The sequence below is a fragment of the Desmodus rotundus genome, chromosome 2 (genome assembly GCF_022682495.2).
Source record: "Desmodus rotundus isolate HL8 chromosome 2, HLdesRot8A.1, whole genome shotgun sequence".
Lineage (NCBI taxonomy): Eukaryota > Metazoa > Chordata > Mammalia > Chiroptera > Phyllostomidae > Desmodus > Desmodus rotundus.
In genome coordinates, this window is record NC_071388.1 from 4,959,484 (window position 1) to 4,977,096 (window position 17,613).

At 49.4% G+C, this 17,613-nt stretch overlaps 1 protein-coding gene across 2 annotated transcripts in view; it reads right to left on the minus strand.

The window, feature by feature from the left end:
* The window catches only part of VPS26C (VPS26 endosomal protein sorting factor C), a 42,003-nt gene that overhangs the window by 2,698 nt on the left and 21,692 nt on the right, over window positions 1-17,613 (minus strand). For both annotated transcript variants that reach the window (XM_024561565.4, XM_053917046.2), the window contains exons 2-7: window positions 16,427-16,570; window positions 15,256-15,405; window positions 6,322-6,402; window positions 5,094-5,168; window positions 1,093-1,243; window positions 750-902 (exon numbers count right to left, since the gene is read on the minus strand). In XM_024561565.4, the coding sequence (XP_024417333.3) occupies window positions 750-902; window positions 1,093-1,243; window positions 5,094-5,168; window positions 6,322-6,402; window positions 15,256-15,405; window positions 16,427-16,570 (754 nt within the window). The remainder of the gene's footprint in view (window positions 1-749; window positions 903-1,092; window positions 1,244-5,093; window positions 5,169-6,321; window positions 6,403-15,255; window positions 15,406-16,426; window positions 16,571-17,613) is intronic.

Here is a 17,613-nt window from a genome sequence, read left to right on the forward strand (position 1 = left end):
CGAGCCCGAAGGTCCAAGAAGCGCCCAGGGTCAGCAGCAGGTGCAATAACCTCCATTTAAACTAACAGCACACGCTCGGCTTTGGAGATGAACCTGTTCTTCCTTCAATGTTAAGTTATATTATTTGGAATTATTTAAAGTAAAATCATGGTCCAATTTTAAAAACAAATATTCTCTCTGGACTACAAATAACTCACCTTATAAGACGTAGGGGGGATGGGACATTGATAAAACACACTGGCCTTTGGGACTACGTCCCCATTTCTCAGAGAATCAGGCACAAGAGCAGGAGCAGCTGTCGAACCCCCCTCACTTATTTACCAGTGGGCCCTGGCCACGGTGCATCGGCTTGTCCCCACAGAGCCCCGGCTTCACGGTGACTCACGTTCACAGGACTGCCACACGTTTTGCATCTCCATCCTGACCTCCCTGTGCCCAGAGCTGGCCTGTCCCTGCTGTGGTAGTTCCCTGCCCAGTTTCCCGTCCCCTGCCCACACTGACAAGGCTGCTGGCGCCTCCCTGGGTGACAACGCAAGTGTCCTCAGAGCCGGGACTGCTCGCTGCAGACCCTCGGCCCCAGCATGGTGCTTCCCGGTGGGCCTTCAAGCAGTGACTGAAGGTCAAGTGCTCCGAGCCGACCTGACCCAAGCAGACGGGTGTGTCTGTCCCAGGCTCTGGGTGGCCCTTTCTGGGGGCCACACCTGTCCCAGGGCCCCGGGTGGCCACGAGTGCTGGGAAGCAGCACTTACCCACTTTGAAGTTGGTGGTCTCCAGCGTGGGGCAGGTGAACAGCCGGGGGAAGACCATGTATATGGGAACCGAGAGGCCCCGACAGACATCCCCATCGGCAATCTGAATGTTCTGAATCTCAGTGGCATCGCGGGCATAGCCTTCTGCGCACCCTGGAGGAGGGAGAGCACCACGTGGTCAGAAACTAGCCAACGTCCAGCAGGTCGATGGCGCTCTGTGACTGTGAGGACCCGCACACACCGCTTCTCGCCGCGGCTCCCAGGGTTCCCAAGCCCCCATCCCTCCACCTCTCCCTGCCGCCCCCCCAACATCTCCCGGAACTGTGGGCGGGGCGGGCCTCACCGCAGGTCTCCACGCGGACCAGCTGCAGCTCTATGCTCCGGATGGCGGCCTCCGAGCTCTCCACCACCAGCTCGCCCGTCAGGGGCTGTGTGATGATGCAGCTGGTCGAGTTCAGGTGTCCCCTGATGAGAAACTTGGGGAGCAAGGCCCTCTGGAACCAGACAGAGGCAAAGCCATCAGGACTGCAGATGACTCAACAGTCACTTTGGTACAGACAAAAGCGGAAAACAAAGTCGGATCGTTTGGATACAACCCCCGGGGTTGCAGTTTTACAAAATGCGGTAGAAGGTGCGGCAGCACTTCCTGTATCTTCTGTCACCATTACTAAGGGCCTGACTCCGCCACCTCTCCCAACAGACACCGGGCACGGCCCGCCACCCCTCAGAGCCCCTCCCAGAACCCCCGCACCGCCCAGGTCAGATGGGAGAGCCCCTCCGGACCGAGGGAACGATGTGTAAAATGCCCGAGGAAGAGTTTGCGGGCGGCTAGCCTTACACACACACACACACGCACGCAGAAAGGTTTTTACAAGATAGTCAATTTTAAAGTGGTCTTAGTGATGCAGTTTTGAAGAGTCAACACACTTACTTGACTTCAAGGAAATTTAAAGAGAAGAGTGTCCTTCAAACCCTGACTATAGCCTGTGGCCCTTTTCTCTGTCAACAGGGGAAACTGGTCCCGGGGGAGCGATGACAGTCCCGTGGGGAGGACAGGGGCACAGAGTGAGCCAACTGTTCCCTCGCCGCTGGCTGCGTCCCAGGAACTGAGGACAACGCAGAGCTCAGGACACCACTGTCCCCCAGAAACATGCTGCAAGCCATGAAGGTGGACTACACGCGCAATGTAAACTTTTCTAGTAGCCACGTTTTAAAAAGTAAAGGGAAACAGGTAAAGTTAGCCCATATATCCAAAATATTATCACTCCCACATAGTGTCACTCCCACATAGAATCACTATTTAAAAATTACGATGTTCCCATTCTCTTTCGCACACTGAGTCTTGGACTCCCAAACCTCACGCTTATGGCTCACCTCAAGTGAGACCAGCAGGCCGGTGGCCGCCACCCTGGAGAGCAGGGAGCTCTAAAACACTCTTCATTCAAGACAAGTTCTAATGATAACTAAAGGTAAAAGCGGCTTTTTGTTTAGAAGGATAAGCAGTAGCGATCTTTATTAAAATTCTCTTAGGCACATGAAGAACACAGAAAAGCTCTCGAGCCCCAGCTGAAGGCACCCCAAACATCACCTGCCCTCACACCAGCATGAGGTCAGCATGCACGAACACACCTGCTCCTGCAGAGCTACAGCCCGCCACCCGCGGCTGCCCCCTGCAGTGTTTCTGAAGTCGATGGACGGTGACGCTCACAAGGGTTTGCGGGCTGCACCCTGCAGTCGGCAGGGCTCTGAGAGCAAGTGCCTGCAGCAGGCCCTGGGCACTGTACCTGCCAGGTCCGAGGGAAGTAGGGGCACCCCAAGAAGGAGCAGTCAGTGGGTGCTCACAGGACATGCGTCGGAGGGGGGGCCCACTGGCTGGCTGCGGCCTCTGGAGTTGGCACTTCCCCAGGGGGCCCACAGCTTTCCTCAAGGGGGACTCTCCACCCAGGAGACCCCCAAAGCAGGCTGGGCAAGGCAGGGCACGTGTTCCGAGTCATGTACAGTTATAACACGAGAGCCCCAAGACTGAGCAGATAAACCACCTGCACACCTACCCTAAGAGAAGGCCCGCAGGGCCCGCTGCCTCCTCCCCCCGCGCAGCACTCCCAGCAAAGCTCCTCTGGCCAGAGTGCCCGCCTGTAAAGGGAGCAGATTCTCGTCTGGGCTAAGGACAGGGAGTCCAGTTAGTGAGGCCATATGTATGAGATCACCATCTATAAATATAAACTAGTAACCAAGAATCAATAAACATTTGAGGAAGATAAAGCAAAAAAGGAGGCACTCACTCTATAATAAACAGAGGAAGTGACCCCCTAAGAAACAGCATCAACTGACCAGCACTGCATCCGCGTTAAAAGGAGGGGCTATGGTGAAAAAGGAGCCTTGCTTGGAAAGGAATCACAATGTTGTTGAATCAACACTCCAACAGCAGGGCTCAACATTCACTGAGAGCAAAGCACTGAGCTGGAGGACTGAGCCAGGGGCTTCTCCTATGTACAATGTGTCCAGGAAGTGGTAACAGAGCCGTTCACAGGGCTGAAGGCAGGCTTAGGCTTCAGGATGAAAAAGACCACCGAACGCCAGGCACACGGAGGAAAGCAAGATACAAACTTGGACAAGCACTCTGAAATTTTAGAGCCCAAAGGAGTGGAGATGTTGGAAGATTTGTGGAGGAGGAGGGGTAGGGGAGAGGGAGAAGCAGCAGATCAGCTCACACAGATCTGAGGACCAGGCTGTCATCAGTATCCCTGGGCACTGGACAACCAGGGAACTATTCCTGAACATCCTAAGGGCAAATGATATTAAAGCTGGAATTTCCTGCCTAGTCTAGGAACCAAGTGTGGGAGCAAAGTGAGATAATTTCTAGACACTCAAGGATCTCGGTTCACTCCTCACCTTTTCTGAAAGGATAACTCTAGGATGCATTCCAGCTAAACAAAAAACAGACTGAAAAAAGAAGAAAACGTAAGTGAGTAGAATCAATGGTGAGCAACGACTGTGGGGAAGCCTCCAGTTGAGGCTGAAGAAAGTGACTGTGGTATGTTAGACAACTATGAAGAACTGGTGCGTAAGCCAATAAGGAGTTAACATCGGGAAATAACACTGGTGACAAGTGGGACTGTAGATTTCAAACATAACAAGCAAGGTGGTGCATGGTAGAAAAATGCAAAAATGTTACAAACTTCTGCCAGAAGGCGCTTCTTCTCAATGCTGTATTTACAGGTAAAGCTGTCCCTGTGTGTGTGAACATTAAAGGGCAACTACTCGGGACGGAGAAATAAGATGTTGAAATAAGGAGCAAACTACAATAAGAACAGAAAAAAAAACCAACCCCTCACAACCTTATAAATCAGAGCGAAGATAGAAAAAAAGAAACAATGAAGTATATCACAGAGCGCAGGACAAGATGTAGGAGTAAAATGAGGCAGTTTCAAAATAGAAAAGAATGGGTACATTCCTCTATTGGAGACAACATATTTCAAAAATTCCGGCTAGATGCTGTTTACCAGGTAAACAATGGAACTGTTTGTATCTATATGTTCAGCACCTCTTCTCACTCTGCTTTGTATCACAAAGATTCTTCAGAAGTAAGAAATGCAAACTTATTCTAACCAACATAAGAAACAGTGGGGCTAATCGAACGCGCCGGGGAGTCGGCAGGACGGGCAGGGGGCAGGGCAGAGCTGGGGCCCGGCCCTGCCCGCTCCCCACTCAGGTTCAGGGCCCTGCATGGGGAGTGGTGGACTGGCCCACTGGTGCCCTGTGCTCCCCAGAAGCTGGAGGAGGCAGGGTTGGGTAACGGACTCCAAAAGGCCACCTATGGCATGGCCCTGCCTCGGCTGTGACTCCGAGGGACAAGGCCAGCATTGCTCGTGTGCCCCAGCCCCAAACCTGCCTTCAACCCGACTAATCAAAAGGGTCCAGAGAGCAGGCTGTGGGGTGAGAGCGAGGAGGAAAAGCCATGTCCATGGATGACAAGAGACAGGTGGCGAAGCGTAGGCAGTGACCAACGATGAGAAATAAAGGAGTTTATTATTTCTTGTATCTTCTTCCAGCACAGGTAGCGGTGGGGACCGCGGCGCAGGGGAGCGTCTCTGACCACAGTGCAGAACTGGAAGAAGATACAAGAAATAACAAATATATACCCCCGAGAAACTTTCCAAAAGCATTGGTCTTTTAAGTAGTTACTGAGTTTAAAAAAGTCGAAACAGAAAACACAGACTATTCTGGGCATAGACAATCAGGAATTTCCTCTTGATACCCAGATAAAGAACAGCTGAGCACACGTCGGTGCGTGCCCAGTCACTGAGAAAACACCCCGCATCTCGGGCGTGGGGAACACAGTACCTCTTTGACGTTCTGCAATGTCTCAGGTGTGATAGTGAAGTCCACGGGACTTGGGGTCAGTCTCCCCTTCTGAGGCTGAAATGGGGGACAAATCAGAATCAGCTGCTGGAGGGCCAGGAGTCCTGCGGTCAAAGCTGTCCCCCTTTGGAAAGGGACGAAGGGCAGCAAGGTGATCGAGGGTGAGCCTGGCACTAAGAGGAGGTTCTGAATGCAGGCCCACCAAGAACACCTTTGTGTTCTACATCAAAGATGTCCATCTCATGGCTCAGTGTCCCTATCTGTAAAACGGGAGGACAGACTTCTCAATCTCTAGGGTCTCTTGAAGATCCAGAGTTTGAAAATTAGGCTTAAGAATCAGAGAGGTATTTCTGGGAGGTACTTGAAACCTCTCGGAATTAGAGCTGACACCAGAGCATCTACAACGTGCCACCAAATCCACACACCGATTCCATGGGGCGTGGCAGCTGTCACTGGCCCCACTCTGCAGGTGAGCACAGTGAGGCAGAGAGCTCGGCCATGGCGTGCTCAAGCAAGAGGCTGAGCCCCAGCGAGTGTGCCTGCAGCGGCCTGAGACCCCCTGGGGGGCCCAGGGCTGCGAGCGAGCATCTCTCACCACATGTCACACCAGGGGCAGGCGCTACCTGTCACTGCAAGGTTCTGCATGACTGAGGCAAAGCACAGCAGGGCTACAGAGGACTCCCGAGAACTTACTTGGAGTCACCAGAGTGGTGGTGGGGAGGATCCAGTTCCCTAAGCTGACGTGTGAATTTTTTAAGACATTATGTCACTGCAAAATACCAGCACTGGGTGTTAGGAGGGGCAACCCACCCTGGCCCTGTGTGTCCCCATACGTCCTTGCTGAGCATGCCAAGACCGCAAGGCCCGGGCTGCTCGGTACCAGGCCAGGCCATCGCTGAGCTGTTTACCCTGCAACCCTGAGGGAGGAGGGGAGGCCCTAGCCGGCACTCCACAACTGGGCCACAAACACCCAGTGGCGCGGCGTCATTGTGCCCAGGGGACTCTGGCCCAGAGTAAAGACACCCACAGTGGGGCGCAGGCTGCTGGCCGTGCCGAGAGTAAGGTCCCTCATGACCGACCCAGGAGCCTGCGCATCTCAGCAGCAGCGGAACAGCAGTAACAGGCTAGCTTGTTGGCGTGGAGCAGGTCAAAGCCCGGACCCCACAGGAGGGCCCTGCGGCACAGCCCCGGCGCCCCGAGGGCAGCTTACAGCAGAGTGGACGATGAACTCGCAGGTCTTCGTCACGTCCTTGGCCAACAGAGACCGCTTCATGTCACAGCGCAGGGTGTACTAGATGGAAAGTGGGGAGAGAAATATCATGCTGGGGTAATTTGCTCTCATCTTGGAATTACAGTCAGAGACAAGTCAATATTTCAGAAAAACAGTCTAATTAACATGTATATGAAATCGATGCACACAGTTGGGGGAGTTAGTGTTCATAGTAAAGGCGTTTGTTTTTAAAAACATGTCAGGGTCACACCTCAGCCTCTTCCTGTGGGTGGACCCCCCAGAACGCAGGGCAGAGCCCCCTCTGTGGCAGAGAAGGGCCGGAGTAGGTGAGGAGAAGGTGCGGGCACTAGAAGCAGAAGCTAGTTCGAATCCCGTCATCAGTCCTTCTGTGTGACCCGCAGTGAGCACAGCTGCTCTGGGTACCCGCGGCCTGCCCACCTGCGGTGAGGAGACAGCCCTGTAGAGCCCCGAGTGCAGGCCCATGCAGCCGTTCCTGCACACGGCAGCTGTTTTGCAGGTCAGGAAACCCTGCAGCAGGGACGAGAAGGTGGACCAGCCCAGCACGGCACGGACCTCGGGCTGTTCCGTGTCACTGTCCACGCCGAGAGCTCAGAGCACGCACTGGCTGCCACCGCAAGATGGGTATCGCCCCGTGCTCGGTCTGGTTAGCTGACTAAAAGGACTAGGGAGCAACGATGAGCAAAGCCCTGGGACTCCAGGGTGTCTTCAGTCTAGCTCCTTATACATGTCAACCTAGAGGAGGAGTAAAGGGAAAGTCTTTATAAATTTTTTTTTTGGAAAATTCAAATGCCTTCAAAAGACAAGAGAAGGAAGCCCCTTACATCCTTCAGCTTCCGCATCAGTCAGCTTCTGGCTGATCTTACTTATCTGAGGAAACCCCCTGCTCCTAATGGGCAGGAGAGGACAGGGGACCCCCCTGGCTCCTCCTGTCCTGGTCCAGTGCCTCTGCTGCCCCTGCTGTTTCCCTGCACAGGCCACTGTGCTGTCCCTGCAGTTGATGGGCCCTGTCCTCCGAGGGACAGCCCTGCTGCAAGCTGGCCGGAGCTGAAGGCACAGCTCGGGCCCGGTGCTGTCTCTCCACCTGCCTGTTGGCTGAGAGATGGCAACCAAGTGCTAGAGCGTGACAGCTGCCTCACTGCTCATCTGAAAACAGAGAAAATCACATGGCCCCTGTTCCATGTTACCTGCTGTATTAATCATCCAGGAAAAACTTTAGAATCCGGTTAAAAATAGTTTGTAGAAGTGTGTGCAGTTAACTCAAGAAGCTACGGGATTGGGAACAAGCCATCCAGGTGAAACAGGAAGTTACTTTTCATTTAAGGTACTACTGGGAAAGTAAGACTTTCATATTTTTAAAAGATTAATCTTTTTAAAATTTTCCCTTTTGTTTAGTTCTATAATAGTTTATATGTATAATAAAAAGAATCTATTTAGACAAGATCAAGTGGCAATATACCACCTTGTAGTTTTTTTTTAATGCAATTGAACAAATGTTCTTCATTATCCACTAAATGCCAGGCACAGTGCTAAGTACTAGGGATACAATGATAAAAAGGGTTGTTTATATATATTCTGTATCGAGATTTCCACCTGACCTCCCAGACAACAACCTCAGTTGTCTGTCTGGAAAAAGTCCAGCCATTGTTAATATAACAAGAACAGTTTGCACAACATCAATGTAACCTGGCAGCCAAGGAGAGTGGACTGGAATTTGCATGCGTGAACAATGACGCCTTCACTGTACTAGTCAGTGGGGGCGGTAGACACTGTTGAGTGAGCATGTGTACTGTGTGGCTGTCTCATTCAAAATGACTGAACGAGTAGAGCAACAAATCTGCATCCAATTTTCCATTAAGTTTGAACGTTCCTCCATAGAAACTATTTGGATAATTCAGAAGGCTGCAGCTATGGGCAACTGGTGATTGGCAGCTTCATCACAGCAATGTGCCTGCTCAGGTATCACGTCTCGTGCAGTTTTTTGGTGAAACATCAAATCACCCAGGGGACTCAGCCCCTCTACAGCCCAGATTTGGCACCCTGCGACTTCTGGCTTTTCCCAAAACTAAAATCACCTTTGAAAGGGAAGAGATTCAGACCATCGATAAAATTCAGGAAGATACAACAGGGCAGCTGATAGTGATTGGGAGAACTGTGTGAGGTCCCAAGGTGCCTACTTTGAAAGGAACTGAGACGTCATTGTCCAATGTACAATGTTTCTTGTATCTTCTTCAATAAAGGTCTCTTTTTCATAGTACATGGCTGAATACATCCTGGACAGACCCTGCATGTACACGGGACACAGGTACGTATGCCTGCATGTGTGTATGTACGTCACCCCCCCTGTATATCCCACCCACTGTCTAGAGTGGGCAATACGTATTTTGTTCTGGCTTGCCTGTGTCCCTAATTCTTTTCCAAATGGGAACGCCCCCTTCCTCATTTTCAGCCTCAGGGTCTGGGTGGGGCTGACCTCCCCTGACCCCATCTGGGTGTAGAAGTGACCAGTGAGGCAGGACTGCAGCCGGGGTTGCCAACAGGGTAGACTGTGAACCCGCAGCTGCCTGCTGGCAGCCATCTGCGCAACACAAGGGAAGACCTGCCTGAGAACGGGGCTGAGCCCGGGGCACGGCTAGCACCCAACCTGGCCTAGATGCTCCCTAGTTCTGTGACCCAATGCTGTGTCTAAGTCGTCTTGAGTTGGATTCCTATAACCTGCAAATAAAAAGGGTGTGAATAACAGGCATCAACTTTTGGTCACTCCAATGTTTTATAAGTGTGAAAGCAATAATACGTAATAGGAAGGGGGACCCAAAAAACACTGGAATTTATAGAAACTTATGGATTTATTCTTACATGTTTAAACTTCAGTCACCTTCAAAGTACTCTCCATTTGATGCAACACACCTTATCGAGACACTTTTCCACTGCTCAGAAGTGTTTGAACTCATTGATTTTGATGCTGTTTATTGTTTCTGTTTTGGGTTTTTTGTTTTTTAAGATTTTACTTATTTCTTTCTTAGCAAGGGGAAGGGAGCGAGAAAGGGAGAGAAACATCAACATGTGGTTGCCTCTTGTATGCCCCCAACCGGGGACCTGGCCCATAACCCAGGCATGTACCCTGGATGGGAATCAAACCTGCGACCCCTTGGTTTGCAGGGTGGCACTCAATCCACTGAGCCACACCGGCCCGTGCCGTTTCTGCTGTTTTTTGTTTCACCTTTCCCACATTGGCCAAATGTTCCTCTTTGAGGCCTTTTTCATCTGGGGAAACAAAAAAAGTCATTGGGGGGCAAGATTGGGTAAATAGGGAAGGTGGGGGATGGGGATCATGCCATTTTTGGACAAAAACTGCTGAACACTCAGAACGGTGTGGGCAGGTGCACTCATAAATCACCCATCGTGAAATGGGCAAAAGGGTTGAAAGTCTTCAACAAAATTCACTGAAGCCGAACTCAGCCTCTCACAGCAATGCCAGCTGGTGCACTGGTTCTGATGGGTTCCTAGTACACTCACCTAGCTGCGGAAGCCTGGACTACAAGGGGCCTGCCCTCCAGAAGATAATTCTGGGTTTCTTTTTGGGTCTCCCTCTTAGATAAGGCAGCTGGTGATAAGTTGGGGAAGTGGTGGTGGGAGATGGAGAAAAACACTGATGTTGTGTCCTAGGAATTGGTGCTGCCTCACTTGTAACAAGACCGGTACAAGAACTGTTAGCATACAGTCACCATCAATTCATTTATTCAGTCACTCAGCAAACGCACGCTTGGCCCATTCTTCGTGCCAGGCACGATGCTGACTAAGCATGTCTCACCAAGTCCCCTGGAGGAGAGGTCTCGAAGGCTGCTAGGGTCAGAGAGGGGGATCTGAATGGACACCAGTCTGTTGCCCAAACCCACGCTCTGATTCTTTATGAATTTCGGGCCCAGATTTACCTGATGCAAAGCCCTGGATCTTTCCCAATTACTAAGGCGTGATCCAGGTGGTATGAGCTACAGGAGGCCAGAGGGGTCAGGGCGGTCAGGCTCGAGCAGGGCACCAAGAAGCAAGGTGCAAGACGCAATCTTCTCAGACTATCAGCAAACACACATCAATAGGCGTGAAGAAAGATGACGCCTGCCCACGGACTAAAAGCAGACCCTGGAAAGGGCATTACTTTAACTGTAAGAAAGGGCGACTGGCATCTCTGTGGGTTAATTCTGAACACACAGTTTCAGCAGACACGTGGGTACCGGTCTGTGGTGTGTCATAGTGTAAAGTCTTGCTAGGCTGGCCACGAGAGATTCTTGAGCACACTACCTAACCATGAAGGGGAGACACGAACGCCACGTGACAGACAGACAGAGTAAGGGCCAACATCATCAAGCCCCGCCGCCAAGAAGCAGCAAGTGACCCAGCCTCTGCAGGCTGGGTGTTGACGCTGGCTATACGTTAAGTCCATTTTTCTGTCTTAGGATCTTTACTATTTTTACACTATGTTACTTAGCACAATTCAAATTGTAAGTGTAAAATTTCTCTGCGCCCACATAATTTGAGAAAGACGTTGTTGTCAGGGTTGAACACCACTGTCTTATCCAGAGTGACAGCCCTGTCAGCCTCCAGAGTAAGTGCAGTGGGAGTGGGCAATGGCACAGGGAGGGCGGGTGCCCTGTGCTGCGAGGCGGAGACGGCCTGTGTGCCCAGTAGTCCTGTCCTCTCTGGTGGCACTGACTCTCCTGTAAAACAAGGAGGCTAGAAAAAGACCCATCTAGAAACTGAATGAATGAATCAATGAATGAGAGATTCAAAAACCCTTAATTCTAGTTTATGTCAAGAAGCATATTTTCCCAAAGGAGCAATGATGAATTTGAATATGAATTGGGAATTAGATGGTATTTGAGAATTTTTGTTCACTTTGATAGGTATGAAAATGTTAACTGTACTTAATAGAAGAATGAGCCTATTTTTTGGACATTTAAGTATTTTAAGATAAATTGTCAACTAACTTTGAAATGATTCACAAAAAATAAATACAGCACTGCCCGATGTGGCTCAGTGGATTGACTGCTGGCCTGCGAACCAAAGGGTCGCCAGTTCGATTCCCTGACAGGGCACATGCCTGGGTTGTGGGCCAGGTCCCCATTGGGGGGGACGTGTGAGAGGTAACCACACATTGATGTTTCTCTCCCTCACTTTCTCTCTCCCTTTCCCTCTTTCTAAAAATAAATAAAATCTTTAAAGAATAAATAAATACAGATATAGTAAAGATGGCAAAATACTAGTAAGTGTTGAACGTAGGTGATAAGTATAAGGGTGATAAGCTTTCAATAACCTGAGGGTAAGAAGAAATCTCTTCATTTTTAGAAATCTGTGACATGTTTGGGAGGCGCAGAATTCTAAGAAGCAGTAGCACTCCAAGGTTAACCTTCAAGTGGTAAACGCTGGTGACCCAAATAAAGGGGGAGCAGGGTGATTACTGGCCTTACTAAGGAATTCACCACAAGATAACTCTCCTTTGCATTTTGACTTTTTAAATTTTTTTCCACTTTTTAAAAAAATATATTTTATTGATTATGCTATTACAGTTGTCCCATTTCCCCTGCTTTATTCCCCTCCACCCTGCACACCCCCTCCCACCCACATTCCCCCCCTTTAGTTCATGTCCATGGGTCATACATATAAGTTCCTTGGCTTCTACATTTCCTATATTGTTCTTAATGTCCCCCTGTCTATTTTCTACCTGCCATTTATGCTACTTATTCCCTGTACCTTTTCCTCCTTTATCCCCCACCCCAGTCCCCCGCTGATAACCCTCCATATGATCTCCATTTCTGTGATTCTGTTCCTGTTCTAGTTGTATGCTTAGTTTGTTTTTGTTTTTTTTTAGGTTCGGCTGTTAATAGCTGTGAGTTTGTTGTCATTTTACTGTTCATAGTTTTGATCATATTCTTTTCCTTAGATTAGTCCCTTTAACATTTCACATAATAATGGCTTGGTGATGATGAACTCCTTTAACTTGACCTTATCTGGGAAGCACTTTATTTGCCCTTCCATTATAAATGATAACTTTGCTGGATAGAGTAATCTTGGATGTAGGTCCTTGCCTTTCATGACTTTTCCAGCCCCTTCTTGCCTGCAAGGTTTCTTTTGAGAAATCAGCTGACAGTCTTATGGGAACTCCTTTGTAGGTAACTGTCTCCTTTTCTCCTGCTGCTTATAAGAGTCCCTCGTTATCTTTAATCTTGGGTAACTTAATTATGATGTGCCTTGGTGTGTGCTTCCTTGGGTCCAACTTCTTTGGAACTCTCTGATCTTCCTGGACTTCCTGGAAGTCTATTTCCTTTGCCAGATTAGGGAAGTTCTTCATTATTCTTTCAAATAAGTTTTCAATTTCTTGCTGTTTCTCTTCTTCTGGCACCCCTATGATTTGTATGTTGGAACGTTTAAAGATGTCCTAGAGGTTCCTAAGCCTCTCCTCATTTTTTTGAATTCTTGTTTCTTCATTCTGTTCTGGTTGAATGTTTCTCTCTTTCTTCTGCTCCAAACCATTGATTTGAGTCCTAGTTGCCTTCCTTTCACTATTGGTTCCTTGTACATTTTCCTTTATTTCACTTTTCATAGCCTTCATTTTTTCCCTCTATTTTGTGACCATACTTAAACATTTCTGTGAGCATCCTAATTACCAGTATTTTAAACTGTGCGTCTGATAGGTTGACTATGTCTTCATTGCTTAGTTGTATTGTTTCTGGAGCTTTGATCTGTTCTTTTATTTGGGCCATTTTTTTTTTTTTTTTGTCTCCGTGCACCTGTTATGTAGTGAGGGGCGGAGCCTTCAGGTGTTCACCAGGGCAGGGCAACTCACATGGCTGTATTGTGACACTGTCAATGGGGGAGGGTCCGAGAGGGAACAGTGCTGCTTGCTCCGCTCTCTTCTGGCTTTCAGTCACTTCCCCCGTACCCACAAGCAAATTGGACCCTTCTGGTGCTGATTCATGGGTGGGTGGGTTTGTGTACATTCTAAGACCCTGTGGGTCTCTCCAACAAACTCTCTTGTGAGGCTGGGAGTTTCTCCCGCTGCCTCAACCCCCACAGGTGTTTTCAGTCAGAGGCTCTGAGGCTTTATTTCCCCGTGCTGGAACCCTGGGTTGAGGGGTCTGTCTCTCTCCCCAGTTGTTCCTCCTGGTTTATCTGCATGCAAATGTGGGACCGCCCGCTCCGCCAGTCACCACCCCATCTGCTCCTCCAGCTACTGCCTTGCCCTGAGTCCTCTCTGCCCTGGCTGCCCATCTCCATCCCTCCTACCGGTCTGGATGAGTGTTTCTTCTTTAACTCCTCGGGTGTTGGACTTCCATGCAGTTCAATTTCCTGGCAGTTCTGGTTGTTTTTTGTTTTTAAATTTGTGTTTGTTCTTCTTTTGGTTGTGCAAGGAGACACATGTGTCTACCTATGCCTCCGTCTTGACCGGAAGTCTTTGCATTTTAACTAGCTTCCAATTTCCACACAGCTATGCCAGAACCAAGCATACAGTTTTGTATGTAGATCTGTGTATCTTTGTTGGCAATATTTGGAAAAGAATGAAATTTCCAACTTTATTTTAAACACATTAACCTTTTAACAAGCATGATAAACATAAGAGAAAGTAACAAGAAGTTATGGCCATGAAAATTTGATGTTATTCTACTCAGTTTCTAATGAACATATGCTTATGTTGTTAAATAAACAGCATTAAAGAGCTGTGTGGTTGATGCCGATTCAGGAAACAGAATAAAAATAATTTTCAAAATGAAATATTCATGATACTTTCAGCCTTGCTAAAAAGGCACTTTCTCATGTACTTTCGTTCACGGTGAAAGTATTTCCAACCCAGAATGCTGGTCAGAGGACCCGCGTCTGCGTACCAGCTCCCGGGATGCCCACGCCTGCAGCTTCCCTGAATCCGGACGCTCCTCCAGTCACTGTTGGCACTGCGGGGGCTCTCTATCCCTTTAGCGCACATGCTGCCTGCACCGGGTGCACCTACACTGAAGGATGAGAAATGCTGCTTCTTCACAGAAAGACAGTTTTGCAACAGGACACATTATGTACGGCGTGTGCTTCTTGGCAGATTCTTTAGGCAATTCATAAAACTCATGGACTTTGGTTAAACTCACAAGTGTTTGGAGGATTTTTGTTCTAAAACTGCTGTATGTTAAGCAGGGGAACAGTCTCTACAAAGATCAGATTATCAGCTAAAACTTTATTAGTATATAAAGAATGTCTAACTTTCAGCCTTCTTTCGCATATGTAAGACAAGATAGCGCGTGTCATCTCCTCTAGCAAGGGGGACCGCAGCAAGCGCGACATCACAGAAGTACCTTTCTTTGCCCTGGATAAAGGACAGGCTATCTGTCTCCCTCTGAGTCATGCCTCCGAACTGTGCCCGAGACAACAGCAGCAACTGTGAAAGACATCCTGAGCCACAGAGGTGGACCGGAAGTCATAAACTCACTTCCCCCTCCTTTACAAGGTTGTCCAACAAAGAATGCAGCCTGTGTTACAGCAGTAGCCTTTGGGCATTAGACAAAGAGAGATTTATACGACAGAAACAGGAAAGTTAGTGCGGGTGCCAGAGAGCAGCGAGGGCGTGCTGTTACCCGACAGTGAGAGCTCCCTTCACAGTGTCCTGGGCATTCAGAGCCCGGGGAGACGAAGGGCTGCTGAAGAAGCTGGAGCGTGGGCCCCGCAGGACTCCCAACACAACACGGTCAGGCGTAACACGTGTCCCTCGGGGCTGAATGAGAACTGCACACAGAGTATGCACGGAGGTCACGGCAAGTGAGTACTGGCTTATAATCCCGGGGTTGTCGAGCAACTTGCAGTGGAAGGGAGGCTGTTTTTCAGGAGAAAGTGACGAAGGCAAAGTGGGACTGGGAAACTCACCTGGATGTTGACGAACACGCCGTGATACGTCTCATACAGGACTTTGTTGCCCTTCCCGTGCAGAGGAAATTCAAAAGGAATCTCAGTCTTGCCACTGGGGAACTTCCCCGGCTTCACCATTTCAATGGTGCTGTTGATGATCTGGATGGGCTGCAGAGAGACATCCGCTCGGTCACCGTCATGAATGTTCAGAGCCCCTTCCAGTCACGTGTCTCATAGTTCATGTGACAGGCACAGCCAGAGCCCTCGAGGCCACCATCCTGAGCTCATGCGAGTCTCTGGCCCCAGCACACTCAGGTGTGGGGTGCGCAGGAGGAAAGGACCTGCCATTTCCCTCTCTCTCTCCAAGCACCGTGGTTAAGCTCCCGGGCTGCCCTGCCCAGCGTGTGCTCGATGGGCCACCAGACAGACGGAGTCCTCAGGGGCCCGAACACCACCAGCCCATGCTCCTTTGCGGGCCTCCAGAAAGGACAACAGTACTTACACGTGGGGCCTGCCTACAGGCAGTGTGACACCTTCATCAGGGAAGGTGTTCTAAGCCGTGGTTTAGCGTCGCTGAGAAAATCCACAGCGTTTGAAGGGGGTCTCTGCGAGCTACTGAGGGGAAATCAGAAAGCTGCAGACAATGCAGGAAGGCCTTGATGGGAATACTGTTAGTGAACCCTTCTTTCCTCCTCACTCTTTCTCCCTCAGAACTTGAAGAGTTAATATGTCCTTCAGGGAAAGGAAGCTATGAATAAAGAAGAGCTTCCGTTCTGGAATGCAGACCTCTACCCTAAGGGACACAAAGAATGGCCACTGCTCCTAGCTGAATGTCCATCCCAAGAGCGGCCATCCCCGCAGTTAATGCAGCAGCTCTGTTGGGAGGAGGTGAGTGCCAGAAGCCGCAGGTGCTGCTTCTCAGGACGGCGCTGGCCTTGCTCGTGGCTGGAAGTAGTCTCCTTCTGGTTCCCCTAATCCTTGCTAATGGGAATTAAAGCAAGTGGGCTTTCAACAACAGGATCTATTCAGAATCAACCTATCTATTTTTTCAGTTTGATTAGGAAGTATTAAAAGTGTGACTATCATTATAATACTTCCAAAATGATGATAAACAAAGCCAAATAGCAAGGAAAAACCACCACAAACATTTGAATAATGAACCAGTAACGTGCAACCCAAGCATTCTTACCTTAACCGAATTGTAGAAAGCTTCGAACACACCCACACTCTTGGCACTGAGCTGGAGGTTGACGGTTCCTTCCACGGTCAGAGAGATGCCCTGGTGCTGGACAGAGTCCTTCCCACATATGACCACCACACCCGACAGCATCTCCTAGGAGAGGGGCAGCCACCGGCCAAATTAGGAGGCCTCTTCCCGCACCATGAAGCAAGAGGAAGCCTCCTTCACAATCAACCAATCTGTTCAAAGATGCAGACATTCACTGAGCACTTACGACAGACCAGACACCTGAAGGCCAGGGTGAGAAGGGCCCTGGGTAGAGGTGGGGATGGCCACTGATAATTACAGGGCAGGCTGGACACATGCTATGGACAAGGAATCTCATCCCACCTTGGCCTTCCAGACACATCACATTCTGGCTGGGAGAACTCCAGCAACGTCCAATTTCAAAAGGGCAGAGAAGGGCTGGGGGCAAATGGCAGAGTCATATGAATGGTAATGATCTCTTCGGGAGGAATGCAATGAAATAAAGCCCTTTTTTCTTTAGGTTGCTTCTCAAGTATGTTGACGAAAATGGCTACACATTTTCAAGTGCTTAGGTAATGGAACACGACGGTTAGCCCAGCAAGCCCCGGTGCAGAGATCCGGGGTCACCGGTACAGCGCATGAGGGCAGCATGGCCTTCCCACTGCAGGACCTCCTGGTCCAGCCCCATCCTGGTTCACACTGGCAAATGTTCCAGCCCAGACGTCCCTGGTTCATAAATCATTTAAGAAAGATTTCACAATGGATCTTCTATTCATTTATCTGAAGATAATTACCAAGTAAGATAATATGGACATTAACTACATTCTTTCTTGGATGGCAGTTTCTTCCTGTCCACAGAATCTGAGAGTCTCAGTTTGCTCTGGGGAGAGGGGGAGTTGAGAGGAAAAGGAAGTTGAGATTAAATAGCATCACCCAGAGCGGAAGGAGATTCTACAATAAACACAAAACAATGAGTTTCTTAAATGACCTTCAGAAATGCAGCATGACTGTTGCCAGATGCTAATATGACAGAGAACTGTTGACAACTAAACCAAAAAAATAAAGAAAAAACAGCACAAATTAAAAATGGCCTGCATGGCCTTGGCTGGTTAGCTCAGTTGGTTAGAGCACCGTCCCAATACACCAACGTTGCAGGTTTGATCCCTGGT